The 15996-nt window shown below is 44.6% G+C and overlaps 1 protein-coding gene across 1 annotated transcript; it reads right to left on the bottom strand.

Annotated features, from left to right (window-relative positions):
- Window positions 1–132: 132 nt before the first annotated feature.
- Window positions 133–4234, bottom strand: LOC124703606 (receptor kinase-like protein Xa21). Its single transcript, XM_047235829.1, has 2 exons — window positions 1192–4234; window positions 133–785 (listed from the first exon to the last, which is right to left on the bottom strand). Exons 1-2 carry the CDS (start codon window positions 4196–4198, stop codon window positions 397–399), a joined length of 3396 nt encoding a protein of 1131 aa, XP_047091785.1. The 5' UTR covers window positions 4199–4234; the 3' UTR covers window positions 133–396.
- Between the last annotated feature and the right edge of the window lie 11762 nt (window positions 4235–15996).

Raw genomic sequence — 15996 nt, 5'->3', positions numbered from 1 at the left:
TTACAAGGGCACAAGCGGCACTTGGTGGAACGCCACGGACGTGTCCGTTTACAGGTATATGTGTGTTTGCTTGATTTGATCTGGCGCCTATCAGAAGTTGAGTAAATTTCTTATATATCATGACTCTTTTGATGATAAAAGAGTGCTTATTTATCTGTTAACTACACAAATTTGCCTCAAGATAGAAGCAGAGGAATAAACATGATGTGATTCTAAGTATGTTCTAACTAGAATTTTCACCTGATCCCTAAGATATATTGTGGTGTACGAGTACCACTGTTCACACACCATGAACATAGTAATTGGCTATTAAATTGCAACAACAAAGCTTGCACCACCTTCTGTTTGATGAACCGGATGAATACTAATCCAAATGAAGCGAAGGTCAGCAGGCATCTAGATGGATTCACCTTCACTCAATAGGTGTGTACGATATTTGTCTCTGATCCCCAGTAGCTCTCTTGTAGCATCAGCAATATGCATGCGGTCAGTTGGTAGTTCCTTCGAACATAATATTCCTATGTTCAGAACTGAAGTGATGCACGCAGTTCTCATCTCTGTTGCACTCTCAGATGCAGAAGTTATTTTTATCCTTTGTACCAGTGAACTCAGGTCCACCCTGTTGGTGCCTTGGTCTCTCAGATCTCTGTCGACGTACCTATGTAGGTTTAGATCTTGCTGAAACTCATCATCCGTTGGCCTTTTACCAGTGAACAACTCTAACAAGAGTATTCCGTAGCTGTAGGTATCACCATAGACTGAGACTTCATTTCCTTGACCGTACTCTGGACATGTATGTATGCGCAGTTAGTTTACAGTTAGAAAGCATGTTTATCATGAAAAACAATGCGGAATTTTGTTGAAACTGTTAGCATTTTAATGGAAATGGAAATCACTTGCTATTTGGGGTAACAATGTTTCTCATCAGCAAGATCTACAAATGATTATAAAATAGGTTGTTTCTCATCAGTAAGCCAAACAAATGCTTACAAAATATGTATTTGCTTATAAATTAGTGCTTTGACTTTCTAAAACCGCGCAGAGATACCCTAAGTAGATAAATAGTGTAAATTAAACCTCACTTTCTTTATTGTAGGCATTCAAGTATTCATAAATCTTTAGAATTAAGACTACACGGAGGTTGCAAATTAAAGAAGCTGGCATACAAAGATGAAATGGTTAAGGGCTAACCTGGGGCAGCATATCCAATCGTTCCCCTTCTTGTAGCCCAACCACTTGATATCTCTGGGACGCTAGTATCATCCTGATGCAAAAACCTTGCAAGTCCAAAGTCACCAACATGGGCAACCTTGTCATTATCGAGGAGAATATTGCTTGGCTTAAGATCACAATGAACTATTGGCACTGGCTTATAGTTGTGAAGATATTCAAGTGCCGAAGCTACATCAATGGCAATATCTATCCTTTGGATAAGACTAAGAACCTCATGGCTCCCATCTTCCAGGAGATGGCTGTGTAGCCATTGATCTAGATTTCCATTTGGCATAAACTCAAACACGAGAGCTTTGAAGTCGAGGCCACTGAAATCAATACTTGAGCACATGGTCAATATCTTCACAAGGTTTCGATGTCTAACACATCTTAAGGTCTCGCATTCTGCAACAAAGCTCTGAGATGCCCCTCGCTGCTGGAGGTTGAGCACCTTCACAGCAACAATCACTTCCTGATCACCCTCCATCATTGTTCCTCTATACACCGAGCCGAAGCTTCCTGTGCCTAAGAGGTTCTCAGGAGCAAACCCACTTGTTGCTTTCACTAATTCAGCATATGTAACCCTTATGTGTTGTCCACCATGGAGTGATGGAACCCTTCTCATCTTTGCAAACTTGCTTCTCAAATTCCGTTGTGCAAATACTGCAAATAGTACTAAGACAACGCACAAAACTGCGCTGCCTACTGAGATGGACAAGACAAGCTTGTGATACCACTTCTTGGATGTATGACTTGAGCAGGGAGGCAAGTAAAATTGGGGGATGCCTCCACATAAGCCATAGTTCCCTTCAATGAGAGCTGCACTTGCATTCAGAAATAATCCATGTTCCGGGACTTCACCTTCAAAGTTGTTGAATGACAGGTTGAGGGTAACAAGCCCCTGCATGTCCCCGAGGAAGACTGGGATGCTCTTGGACAAGTTGTTTCTTGAAACATCAAGAACTAGAAGGCCTTTCAGCTGTGATATTGATGCTGGAATTGTGCCTTGAAACAGGTTTCTACTCAGACTGAGATACTCCAAACTTCGGCACTGAGCTAGCGAGGCAGGAATTGAGCCAGATAAACTATTGTCAGACACATCAAGAGATCCAAGATTCACTAGATTACTTACTTCTGGAGGAAATGTCCCAGTTAACATGTTGCCTTGGAGCTGCAAGAGAACAGATAGTGTAGATATGAGGAAAATCTCTTTTGGTATTGGACCAACAAGCTGATTGAATGCTAGGCTGAGTGTCTCCAAAGGACAGCTTCTAAGGCTGGATGGTATGGGGCCAGTAAGCAAATTTTTGCCAAGGACGAGTCTATTTAAAGATGTGAGATTTCCAAGTGTTGGTGGAATTGGTCCAGATAAACTGTTGTATGACAAGAATAGTTCACCCAGCATCCCAAGATTGCCAATGGATTCAGGAATGTTCCCATGCAGGAGATTATTTTCCAGCCGCAAGTATTTTAAGTTGACTAAGTTTCCAAGTCCTTGAGGTATATTTCCCCGTAGCATGTTGCTTTTAATGCTGAGAAAAATTAAATTTGTGGAAAGATTCGCTATTGAATTTGGCAGCACTCCTTCTAGTTTGTTATAGCCCAGAGTTAGGTACTGCAACATACTACAATTTGTCAAGCTAGAAATGAAGCCCCAATCAGGATCATTCCTTGCTTCTAGCTGACCGTATGAGAGACCCAGTACAGATAAGCTCTTCATTTTGGCTCCAAGACATTTTGGTATCACACCTGAAAGAAAGTTGCTGCCCAATTGAACATATTCAACCATTGACGCATTGCACAAAGACTCGGGGATGGGCCCATGAAATTGATTGTTATCTACGGCAAGCTGCTTGAGTTCTGGAAACTTATTACCCAAGTCATCTGAAATGGACCCACTAAGGTTGTTGTATTGCACGGCAAAGTATTTGACTGATGAAAGATTGTAAACTGAAGGTGGAATGGAACCCTCCAGTAGATTCCCGTTCAGATAAAACTCAATCAGAGAACTGAGTTTTCCAAGAGTGCAAGGGATTGGGCCTGTCAGGCTATTAGATGTGAGAGAAAGGACGTTGAGGAGATTCAGATTTCCTAATGACTCAGGGATGTTACCAGTTAATCCATTTATTTGGACATCTAGAATTTGTAGTGATGAGAGGTTTCCTAGGGAAGGTGGAATCGTCCCTGAAAGATGGTTGTTGGAAAGATACAAGATTTGTAATTTCTGGAGGCCTGCGAGCGAGGCGGGAACACGGCCTGTCAAACCATTGGAATCAAGACTTAAATCTGTTAAGTTTTGAAGATTAGCAATTTCCGTTGGGATTTCTCCTACTATCTTGTTTGATTCAAGATGAAGACGGATCAGGCCTTTCAGGTTTCCGATCTCCACAGGGATATTTCCTGTAAGGTTGTTGTATCCAAGAGCGAGTACCTCAAGATTGTGGAGGGATGCCAGCTCCCGGGGCACTAAGCCTTTATGCATGTTGTGCATCAGGTCGAGAAATTGAAGCTGCACACAAGTGGTCAGTGCCGGTGGGATCTCCCCACCGATAGAATTGTTGCTGAGGTTCAGATACTCGAGTTGTAATAGATGTCCAAGCTCTGATGGTATGGTACCATGAAAGCGGTTCTCTTGGAGGCCCAACCGCCTGAGGTAAGTTAGATTACCTATGGAAGAGGTGATGGTGCCGAGAAGGTTTAGCCCACGGAGATCCAGCGCTACGACATGGCCACGGCGGTGGCCACGCATGCCGCAGGCTACGCCGCGCCATTGGCACATAGGGATCGACTGGTTTCCCCATGAATTCAGAGCCTGGAATGGATCTCCTTTTATCAGAGACCTAAATGACATGAGCGTCTGGTGGTCGGTGGCGCTTGTTGTGGCAGTTTCAGCTGTGGACAAGGTGGCTACATGCACGGGACTGGCCAAACATGGGAGACAAAGGGAGACAAACATGAAGAACCCCATGACTACGATGATTGACATGCTGGTGACAATTGGAAAGGCTGGTTTACTGAGAACTTGTTGTGCTTGTAAGTTATTCTTTCTTTTTTGTTGCGGGGAACTTATATACAGTTGAATGGTAGTGCAAGAAACAAGACAACACTTTCAAATATACATGTATGTGGTTAAAACGTAGCGTACAAATAAGATCTTTTTAACGAAACATTGCAAATCATGGCTTAAAGATGACCACGTTCTATTGCCTCATCTTCTATCAAGGCTTGACCGCAAGAGGAGACTTGTCATTGTCACCGTCTTGTCTGATAAAGGTGTTCAGATTCCCCTCTCGTGTCCTTTTTTTGCGGGTGTTTCCTCTCTTTTTAATGCCTGTGTACGATCGTCAGATTTTTGTGAGCCATCGGACATTCCAATCAAACTTTTTTTTTTTGAGGGATTCTAATCCAACCTCTTGCTCCACGTTCTCATAGAAGACAAGAGTCCGATAGGTTAGAGAATACTCAGGAAACAATTATCGTTGCTCGCATTGACGCAGCAGTAGCTAGGTGTGTACAGAGGTTTTATCCTGCTCCCGGAGCTGGACCCAGCAGTAGCTTTTTCCAATCCTATTGACTGTCGAGGATGACTAGTTGATTTTCCAGAGGATGAAAAACCTTGACTCATAGCTGTGTGCACTTTGGAGAACTTATCATGTGTACCTGGAGTTCTTGTGCAATAAAAAGTGTTGAACTTGTGGTGAGCCGCAGGCCCTCAGACTACTCATAGTGGGAGTAACATAGCTAGTAACATCACATATCTCAAGGCATTTTGGTGACATGGCATGCTAATAAATGAAGAAAGAGAGTGAGGTGATAACTAGCTATGTTATCATAACATCACACACATCAAGGCAAGATGAGTCCACAACATAATAAATGATACAATGCATGGCATCACATATAAGTTACTACCCACTATAAAGGTAGTAACCTAGACTAGTAACATGGTATAAGTTACTAGTCTAAGTTACTCCCCACTATGACCAGCCTCAGACGGTACATGGCAACCGGCAGCGGAGATGACGGGAAACAGAATCTGTTGAAAGATGTAGATGAGGCAGGGTGATACTTACCGTTCTAGTGTGGCCCGATCTGTCACCCTCGTCCTTCGCGGCTACAGACCGTCTGAAGACTTGTCACTGCCATCCGTTCAGTAGCCTACAAAGGTTCTTTTTGTTGCATTCCTGCTCACTTCTCAGGTCGCTTTGCTCGCAAGAGAATTACTAGAATATTTACCCGGTCAAACTCCAACAACCAATGATATGTGTGCTAGTGTCACTGTTTAGAGGTATGGACATTATATTCCAAATCGTTGCCCCGTTTCTTGGCCTTGAAAGAAAGGAGAATCCAGTAGCATCCATCTGAGACATAATACTTCTTTTTTACTCAACGCACTCAGCACATTATAGGCCGGGATCAAGAAGTCATGCTCTTATAAGAATAAATGAGTCATCGTCAAAATTTTGGTAGTACAAGAGAGACCTCACATGCCGACATTTCCTTGACCGGGAAGGAGACAACCGAAACTGTGATGTGATGTGTCAAGGTACAAGCGCCATGTTCTGGTATGCACTGCCTTCTCCTATAGGGCGTCGCTTCCTTGCTCGGTTGCCCCATCCAATAGGAAAGCTAGTTAGTAGCAAGGTGTTGAAGAACGGTCACTATTCCAAACCAAAAATGTTACCATCATGCTAGTGCTGAGTGCCTGAGTAAGGGCATCTCCAACGGGCCACGCAAACGGATGATGTGCGACCGTTTTCGTCCGTGCGGACCGGAAATGCATCTACACCCTGCTCCAGCAGGGCGACACATCGTGTCAGGGGCGTTCGCAGCGACTCAAACGCGGCACAAATATGTGGCACGTTTACCTCCGCGGGGACGCTGCGCGGTCGCGCCTAGCGTCCACTCGCTTCCCCCACGCGCCCGCCTGGTAGCGACCCTAACTCGATCGGCCTCGAATTAAAGCACAACAAGCACGTCGATGTCAACCGCCGGAGTGGCAACCACGCCGATCAACCCGCCAACCGCCGGAATGGAGCGCCGAACCGCCGCGGAAGAGCAACCGCAGGCCCCTTCGTTATCGCCGCCATTAATCCCCGCAGATTATAACCCCTGTGCCTGCTGCAATTTACGTCGAACCGCCTGCTTCTTCTTCTTCTTCTCCAACACCAGCTAGCCAGGCGTCATGAGCGACTATACCTTGCCGTCGGACTCGGAGAGCGAGGGCAAGCCGCCGGGATGGCGGCATTGGTGGGAAACGCCAGCGACCCTGGCTCCACGCCCAGCGACCCTGGCTCCACGCCGAGTGAGGAGGAGGAGGACGGAGGCGCTGTTGCCAGCGACGGCCAGGAGGAGGAAGAGGACGGAGGCGCCGTTGGCAGCGACGACGAGAAGGAGGAGGAAGAGGAGGAGGACTCCGATGCCAGGTTCGCCCGGCTGGAGGCGCGGGAGGCGGCGGACGAGAAGGCGGCGGCAAGAAAGGAGGCCAGGGCCCGTGAAAGGGCGTAGGCTCGGGCGGCACGTCATCGTACGTTCACCGATGAGGATGACGAATATGCCCCTTCGTCCGACTCGAACTCCTCCACAGACGCGACGTCCGACAGTTCCTCTTCCGACGAGGAGGTGACAAGCAAGAGGCACAGGAGTGAGGACGACGAAGCAGGGCCTTCTAACAAGAAGGCCAAGAATTAGCTTATAGTTTCTTTGTTTTTAAATTTATTCTCTAGTTTATATGTTAAATATGTTTGAACTTGTTCGATTTGAGTAATCAGTACTAGTTGTTTTCGCGTTTGAACTTGTTTTCAAGTAATCATTCATACAATTGGGGAGTTCTTAAATAAAAAGGAAAAAAGAGCAAGGAAATAAAACACTGGGATGTCCAAAATGCGTCGGACCGGCGGGGTGGCCCTCGACGCAAACGGACAATTCGCGCCTCGCGGTCATTTTCGCGTCCGCCAGGTGACGCAAACGGACGCCCGCTGATAATTTGGTTGTCCGAAATGCGTCGTCCCGTTGGTGATGCCATAATAAAAATATTCCAATACGCAAGGCAATAAATTGCAAGCTGCTGAAAAATGGTCTCAAACGTATCTATAATTTTTGATGCTCCGTGCTTGTTTTACACCAATTCATATATGTTTTGCTTACACTTCGTTGCACTTTTACATGATTTCCGGAACTAACCTATTAACAAGATGCCATAGTGTCAGTTCCTGTTTTCTGTTGTTTTACATTTCAAAAAAGTTGTATAGAAAATATCTCGGAATTGGACGAAACAAAAGCCAAAGTTAATATTTTGCCGAAACGAAGACGAAGCCTAGAGGAGGGTTGAAGAGGTGCCACAGGGCGGCCAGACCTGCCCTTGGCGCGGCCTGGCTTTGGCCCGCGCCAAGGGAGGCGTGGGTCCCCCATGCACCCCACCGACCTAAATCCTTCGCCTATTTATACATCTTCTCGGGAAAACCCTGGAAACCCGACCCTCCATCCACGAAAAGTTACGTCGAGGCCGCCATCGCAGAACCCATCTCGGGGGGATCGTTGCCACGTTAGGCGCTGCCGCTACTTCGCCCGCGCCGGCGAAAATGCTGAGGACAGCGCGGTCTCCATGGCGCGCCTCCCGCGTTTGCACTAGCGTAAATCTGTTCCCGAAATTTGTTTTTCTTGGATATTATTTTTTCAGTTCTTCCTCTGCTCCAAGCGTAAATCTGTGTATGAAGCTCACCTAATAGATCGTAGGATTTCATGTGTAATTCGGGTTTGCCGTGCTGTGCACCATCGTAGTGACTGTCAACACCCGGATTTTTAATTCCAGATGCCTATTATGCCATACATCGCAATCCCAGGAATATTGTTTTTGCGAGACATAATAGATTGATATCACAGAACATCATTCATTACAAACCATAATTGTCTTACATCGAAGGATCACATGATCCAGTCTTACAACATAAGGGATCTAGAGATCCAAATACAAAACACATAGCGGAAGCGAAGTAGCGGTCGCGGTCCATCTGTTCCAGATGCAACTATTGACGTCAGGAGTAGTCCTAGTTATCATAGACGTCCTGTTGTCCATCTTCTTGGTTCTGGTACTCCTCTTCATAGTCTGGCCATTTGAATAGCTAGGGACAAAGCCATGAGTACTTTAAAGTACCCGCAAACTAATACTAGTGTAAGCACTATCAACTATAGTAAGGGGGTTCTAAGCTCTAGGTTCATTTGCATAAAGCCAATTTTATTTCATAAGCACTTAGTAGTAAAAGACTCTTTAATTGTCTAACTAAATCAAGTGGGAACATTAGTGTCATTCCCACAACTCTGTTGTGATTCAAGTCAAATTCATCTTTCAAGTTCAAGTCACCCGTCACATGTCACATTTTTAAAATGGTCTGATGACCTGAACAGTATGGCCTTTCCAATCTTCCATAACCGTGGACACGACTATTCGAATAGTTTTACACTCTACAGAGGTCGCACACTTTTGCCACAACATTTTCAATAATCCGTCAGGGTTAACTGACCCTGATTTATCACACTCCATGTGCGGGCTACCAACCATAACCTTTCACTTACATACCCTAGTACAGGCACCTCTCCCCATGAGCTTGGCCTCCTAGTGAAGACAAACCGTCAGCCTGGGAACTGCACAGGGCTTGAGTAGGACATTCACCTCATTTTCACGTCATTTCACATTTCAATGGAGGCAGCCTCGGTATAACCCCTATGACGCTTTTTTAGAGGGAACCCATACTAAAGCACATAAATTTCCAGTTAAGCCCTTACCCATGATCAGGTATTGTGGGGGTACTTTCAAATTGGAATGGTATCGCATCCGAACCCAACCAACAGTTTTTGTAAAGTTCACCATGTCATTCACAAGTCATATTCACCTTCAAAATCTTTCAATAGAATGAATCATCATTTCAAGGTTTTCAAAGTCATTTGATTCACCTGCTCCCATCTAGAGTAGTCAATTTTAGTTTTAGCACTAGCAACTAGTCATGAGGGGTGCTAACTAGCTTGTATCTCTCTAGACTAATTTTGATGCTCTTGTAACACTCTATACTTAGACCAAAGTGAACTATGCACAAAATAAACTTTGATAAACCAAGGTAAAGCTTGTAAGAATAAAACTTGGAATATTGTAATGATGCCTTTCTCTAGTAGATCTTTACATTAGGGTAGCTTGGGAATAGCTTGCAATAATATAGCTTGCATTAGTCTAGCTTGCCTTGATTGGTGTAGTGATCAAAGTTCTCTTCTTCTTCTTCGTAGAAGTCTTCTTCCAGGTAGCACTCAGTACTAGCGTCTAAAAATAAATACGAGGTACACAATCACTAAACAAATACTTAAGTAATCTAGCAACCATAATGGTTCACACAAGATGACCTATTATCATCACAAGCATCCATACTAGGGTTTGACTTTTCTTTACTTTGAAAAGTAATTTCCTCTCATTGAAATATTTAGTAGGGTTTCTATTCATTCCCTTTGAAGAATAATTTCCTATCATTGAACATTACTAAGATTTAATATCCTAAAATTATAAGTATGAGATCATGTTGACCAAGGTCAACACTTCATATTTACCATTTGGGAAAATGATTTAAATGAAATACTTCATCTCATGCAATTTAAATACTACTATGGAACAGTTTAATATCACTAAGTAATTAAATATGAGGTGCTATAAATTAAGGTCATTACCTCATATTGGATTACTTAGGACAATGATTTAAATGAGAGTGTACCTCTCATACTATTTAAATAAATTAATTGAGATAGTTTAAATGGACTAGAAATGGCCACATAGCCATTATTTTTCTCTAGCCCATGATCATGGTAAACAACTATGCTATATTTTTACATAATCATGTAGAGTATTTGAAATGTGATTTTTGAGAGTTGAAATCATCTCAAAATAATTTATGGTTGATTTTTAATAAATCATTGAAGTTTGAAAAGCTACTGCCTTGTTATTTTTACTACATAAGGTTTACAAGGAACTAGGGTTTGAGACCAGTGGGGTTTGATAGATAATTTCATAAGCTTTCCAAGGATATAAAATTCATCAAATTGGCTCAGTAGATTTGAAGTTATTCAATGTTGAACACAGCACCAGTATTGGATTTGAATTAAACTATTTAAACCAATTTCAAAAACGTGGGCTCGCGCGGGAAAGGAGTTGGGCCGGCCCAGCTACGCGCCAGTGCGCAGTGGGCTGCCTGAAAAGGAGGGACCCACCTGTCAGCGGCTGTTCAAACCCAAAGCGGTACGCAGTGATGTGAGCCGTCGGATTAAAAGAGGATCGAGCGGCCGTGGGTCGTCACCTTCCTCGACGGTAAGCAGCGAGGGAACCCTAGCTACTGGTGGCATGGGGGTCGCGATGGAGGGCTTACCGGCGTCCAGCGAGGTCGGCGAGGCGAGCGAATTGTGGCGGAGACGACGGCGAGTCGATGGAGGGTCGCATGTGGTGCTGAGGTGGACGAAATCGCCGTCTCCCTCCAGCTACTGCCGCGGCAACTCCGACGAAATTCCGGCGACTGAGGGCTCAATGTGGGGAAGCAAATGCTCGAGGAGACTCAGGGAGGAGAGGAGAGGTGAGGGGTGTGAACAAATCGTCCAGGGAGTGCCTCTATTTATAGGGTCCAGAGGTGACCGAGGGGCGCGGGGCAGGTCGATGGTGGCTATGGCGTTAGGTGTCGCTAGAGGGCAAGGTAGGGGCGCGTCGTGTTGGCGATGTCACAGCGGTCACGACGAGCGTCAGGGCGCAGCAGATGGAGGACGAGGGCATGCTGGAGTGTGATGGGAGCGGGCAGTGCCGTGGCGGAAGCTGGTGATGATGGCGACGGCGACAGGGTGAGCATGGGCAAACGAGTGTGTCTACGAGGTAGCTAGGGTCGCGGAGGGTCTGTGGAAGAAATAAGGGAGCGAGAGGGAGCGTGAGGAGACGGGGCAAGCAAAGGTACTGGCGCGTCCAGAGCGTGGTCATGCACGCTCTGGCGCGTCCTGGGCGTCGTGGGCGCGTACGGGCGCGTGGTGTTCCGGCCAATGTCGTGCGTGTCTTCTGCCAGGAAGGGTACAGGCAGGACCAGGGGAGTGTGGTAAGCTTGTTTGGCAAGGTGAGTGTGACCAGAGAGGGAGGGAGATGATGAGTGGCATGGTGATGCCAAAGGTGCTCGACATGGTGAGATTTTGATCATGTCTTGCTTTAATCATGGTCTCCAAGGCCTGGCATGGTGTACTGGGTGTAAGAGGAAGTCAATGATGATCAGAGTGGGGTTGGTTTAGTCTAAAGTCCAGTGGGTTTTAGAGAGTATTAACTTTACTGAATATTACACACAAGGTGTTTGTGTTAATGGCCGCAAGTGATTTGTTTTTGAATTTTTCAAAGATTTTTGGTGGAGTTGATTCAAATATTATTTAGCACACAATGTTGGTGGTGGTGTGCAAAATGGAAGTGGTTTGTGAAAATTCAAAATAGGCATGATCTTAAATCAGATTGGGTGTTGCCACTTGGCATCCTTATATTAAGCAATGGAGAAAGATTTTGCTATGTTGGCCTTTACCAAAGTTGTTCACCTTGATGATTTCTTGGATGAGGTGCGAAGAGTTGGGAGAGTTTGGTTTAAAAGTTTCTTAATACAGGGGCTCAAAATGGGTAACATGTTAAAATTGGCACAAGTGACCATTATCACATGTCACTTGATTTTGATTTTCCTTTGATTTGATTTGGGTTTTATTGATTCAAAAGTGATTCTTATTAGTTTAGTTACACTTCCAAACCATTGACACAATTCAAAATGGCCTAGGTTAAAGATTTACAAAAATGGCCATAGCCTCATATATATGTGGTGATATTCCAATTTTCTTTTCTTTTCATTTGTTTCTCTTTGATTCACTTAGGCATGGTTTAGTGTTCATTTAGTGTTAGATTGGGTTTATTAATGGTTTCAAACCATTTGGGTAAAGTATGAGGGCATAGGTCAAGATTTTCCATTATGGTTATATGCCACATATGCCTCTATGTATATTTTCATTTTATTTTTATTTCACCTTTGAGTTAGTTGGTAAGTGATAGGTTGGGTTTGTTGAGGTTTTTCAAACCATCTAAACAAGGTAGAACATGGCATAGTTTATTATTTGCAAGAATAACCATAGGCTTACATGAGCTCTTTCTTTTATTTATTTTAATTTCTTTTCTTTGTTTTATCTTGGATGGTGAAAAGAGGAGCAAGGTTTAGGGTTTTAGGAACATTCCAAAGTACTTCACATAAGCATCATGGCAATATCACAACCTATAAGCATGAGTACTATGCACAACCTCTAACTTAATTAAAGTTTTTGTTGGTTCCAAATTTTGGAAATAGGGAAATTCATTTTCTCTTTGTTTTATAATTTGGGATGTTACAAACCCTTCCCCCTTAAACAAATACCATCCCGAGATTTTAAGAAAAGTTAGGTTCCTAAGAGAGATTGGGCACATGGGTTAACGGGAAAACATACTCTGCACGGTATGGGATGCTTCCTGGGCTTCAGTGGCATTTATGCGGTAGAAACGACCGTTGCGGTTGTTCGGGTTCCTTCCGGTGGAGACATGATGCTGTTGCTGGGCAGGTGCAGCGGTATTGGGGGCAGTCTTGGCAAGCTTCTTGGGGCACTCATTGGAGTAGTGACCCACAGTTCCACATTCGTAAGAAGTCACAGTTGACTTGTCCTTTGGGGTGACGGGGATAGCATTGCTTCCAGTCCTTGGGGCAGTATTGGTGTCGTTGTTGTTACCATTCTGGTTGTGGTTGCTGTTGTTGTGGTGGTTGTTGTTGCTGCTGTTGTGGTTGTTGCTGTTGTTGTTGCCTCCGGGCTTCGGGTGGCCTCCATTATTGTGGGTGTAATTTGGGCGGTACGTCTGAGCAGGTGGCTTATTGTGTCTTGGGGCAAATCCTCTAGATGAATTGTTGCGGTACTTCTGTGTATTGCTGGGTCCATTATGGTTCATCATACGGTGCTTGCGGTTCTCATTGGCTTGATGCAGCTTCCCCTCCATCTGTATGGCTGAGTTCACAAGGGCTTCCAGGTCAGCGAAGGGAATGTTCACTAACACAGTCTGCATCTCATCATGCAGTCCGTTCAGAAATCTCTCCTTCCTCTTCTCGTTGGTGTCGGTCTCATCGGGGGTGTACCTTGACAGAGTGAGGAATCTGTCGCGGTATTCCACCACGGACATTCTTCCTTGCTTGAGTTTCCTGAACTCGTCTCTCATCTTCTTGATCAGTCCTTGGGGTACATGGTACTTGCTGAACTTGAGTTTGAAGTCTTCCCAAGTCAACATTTGTCCAGCATTCATTGCGCGGGCACTTGTCCACCAGGCTCTGGCAGGTCCTGACAGGTAGTGGGTGGCGAACAGTACCTTCTCTGCGGCTTCTACTCCCGCAACTTCCAAGTTATTCTCCATTGTTTGGAGCCAGTCATCAGCATCTAGGGGCTCTTCTGTCTTGCTAAACATTGGGGGATTAGTGTTCTGGAAATTTTTCAGCTTAGATCCAGGGTGATCATGGTTTCCATGGCCTTGATTGTTATGGGCTATCTGCTGCAGTGCGGCAATATTGGCTTGTCGTTCAGCTCTCTCGGCTTCTCTATCTACCATCATCATTTGGAGCATCTGCACCATTGCATCCTGGTTGGTGCTGCGGGTTGGAGGGGCCATCTGAATAATGAGGTAGATCATAAGATAAGAGGGAAATTTCTAGGGTTTGTTTGGTTTAAGTTTAAAAAGTTCAAAACTTGAAAACTTGAGTAGTGTTGAGGGGGTAAAAACCAACAACACTTTTTCATTCATACCAAACATCACACATTACAAAGCTAACACACCGTTGGTTTTAAGAACCATTCATTCGTTCTACGATACAAGGGGACATATACAAACTCATACCTACGAGAGTGCTCTAGTGATACTACTCTTCATCCGGGATGGTGGTTTTTTCATCTTCATGGGTAATGGGCTTGGCGAAAGGCGAGGGCGTTGTCCAACTCCTTGCGGGTCTTGTACAACATAAAGTTCAGGTATACCCAATAGTGGTTCATCTCCGGGTGCGGTGGCATGGTTATTGGCCTTCCCATGGGATCATGTCTTGGGTAGTAGACAAAGCGAGTGTTCTTGATCTTGTTCGCATTCTGCCCACACAGACGGGCAATTGCTTCTTGCATGGCTTTGGCTGTTCCTTCCTTCCAAGTGTTTCCCCTTACAGAAAACCATATGGTTTCCCGGATTGGGGCTCCTAGCTTTCCTCCCAGATCTGCAGTAACTTCCCACCGAGGTTGTCTTCACGATGGATTGTTGAGTGGCACTCCAAAGAACTCGGGATATGGGCGTCCTAAGTATTCAACTAGTTGCTTCAAATCCTTCTCGAACATTAGGTTTCCTCCGTGGCCAAGCTGATAGGACTCACAGTTGTACTCCATCTGTGAACCATTTAGGATGAGTAAGTTAGTGAAGTGGTCAAGTGTGCAAACTTTTATGTAAAGTTACAAGGAAAAGTAGAGCATGGATTTATTATTTTGAAAAGATCGCAAGGATAAGAGTGAGAATAAGTTTTCATAAATATTCACTTCATTTGTTTTGAAACTAAGTTTTTCAGACGTCCATTCTAACTAGGGTCTCCTAAGGTCAAACAATGGCTCTGACACAACCTTGTCAACACCCGGATTTTTAATTGCAGATGCCTATTATGCCATACATCGCAATCCCAGGAATATTGTTTTTGCGAGACATAATAGATTGATATCACAGAACATCATTCATTACAAACCATAATTGTCTTACATCGAAGGATCACATGATCCAGTCTTACAACATAAGGGATCTAGAGATCCAAATACAAAACACATAGCGGAAGCGAAGTAGCGGTCGCGGTCCATCTGTTCCACAGGCAACTGTTGACGTCAGGAGTAGTCCTAGTTATCATAGACGTCCTGCTGTCCATCTTCTTGGTTCTGGTACTCCTCTTCATAGTCTGGCCATTTGAATAGCTAGGGACAAAGCCATGAGTACTTTAAAGTACTCGCAAACTAATACTAGTGTAAGCACTATCAACTATAGTAAGGGGGTTCTAAGCTCTAGGTTCATTTGCATAAAGCCAATTTTATTTCATAAGCACTTAGTAGTAAAAAACTCTTTAATTGTCTAACTAACTCAAGTGGGAACATTAGTGTCATTCCCACAACTCTGTTGTGATTCAAGTCAAATTCATCTTTCAAGTTCAAGTCACCCGTCACATGTCACATTTTGAAAATGGTCTGATGACCTGAACAATATGGCCTTTCCAATCGTCCATAACCGTGGACACGGCTATTCGAATAGTTTCATAAGCTTTCCAAGGATATAAAATTCACTACAAGAAAAGTTGCCATGGCCGACGAAGTTGAAGTCGCGCCGTGGTTGCTGGTGTACCATGGCCGACGATTTTTGGTCCCTCCGTGGTGCATGTCAAAACTTTTTTTTTCTCGTTTTTTAGGCCACCTAGCCCGACGAAAGCGGCCAAAACGTCGCGTATGGTGGCCCGGGACGTGGTGCATCTCGAAATCTCGGGTTCGCCGGCCGAGTCAACGCAAATCCGCACCGCCGAGGGATGTAGGGCCCGGATGGCAGCCTCTCCGGCATTGTTTTTTTCTCGATCGCGCCATCTCGTTCAACGTTCTCCGATCGAGCCGTTTACGATGCAGGATCATGGGTCCCGCATGTCATCCTCTATGAACCAAAATTCTTTCTATTCTTGGATTTTTTTGGCC

This window comes from Lolium rigidum, chromosome 3, assembly GCF_022539505.1.
Source record: "Lolium rigidum isolate FL_2022 chromosome 3, APGP_CSIRO_Lrig_0.1, whole genome shotgun sequence".
Taxonomy (NCBI): Eukaryota; Viridiplantae; Streptophyta; class Magnoliopsida; order Poales; family Poaceae; genus Lolium; species Lolium rigidum.
Note: the sequence above shows the minus strand (reverse complement) of the source record. Positions and strands in the feature narration are given on the sequence as shown.

What these genes read in the sequence shown, in the direction of transcription:
- LOC124703606 (XM_047235829.1), bottom strand. Translation starts at nt 4,198, where the DNA reads ATGTCAATCATCGTAGTCATGGGGTTCTTCATGTTTGTCTCCCTTTGT. An exon ending in GATTGGATATGCTGCCCCAG is followed by an intron (nt 786 to 1,191) that starts GTTAGCCCTTAA and finishes ATACATGTCCAG; the next exon opens with AGTACGGTCAAGGAAATGAA.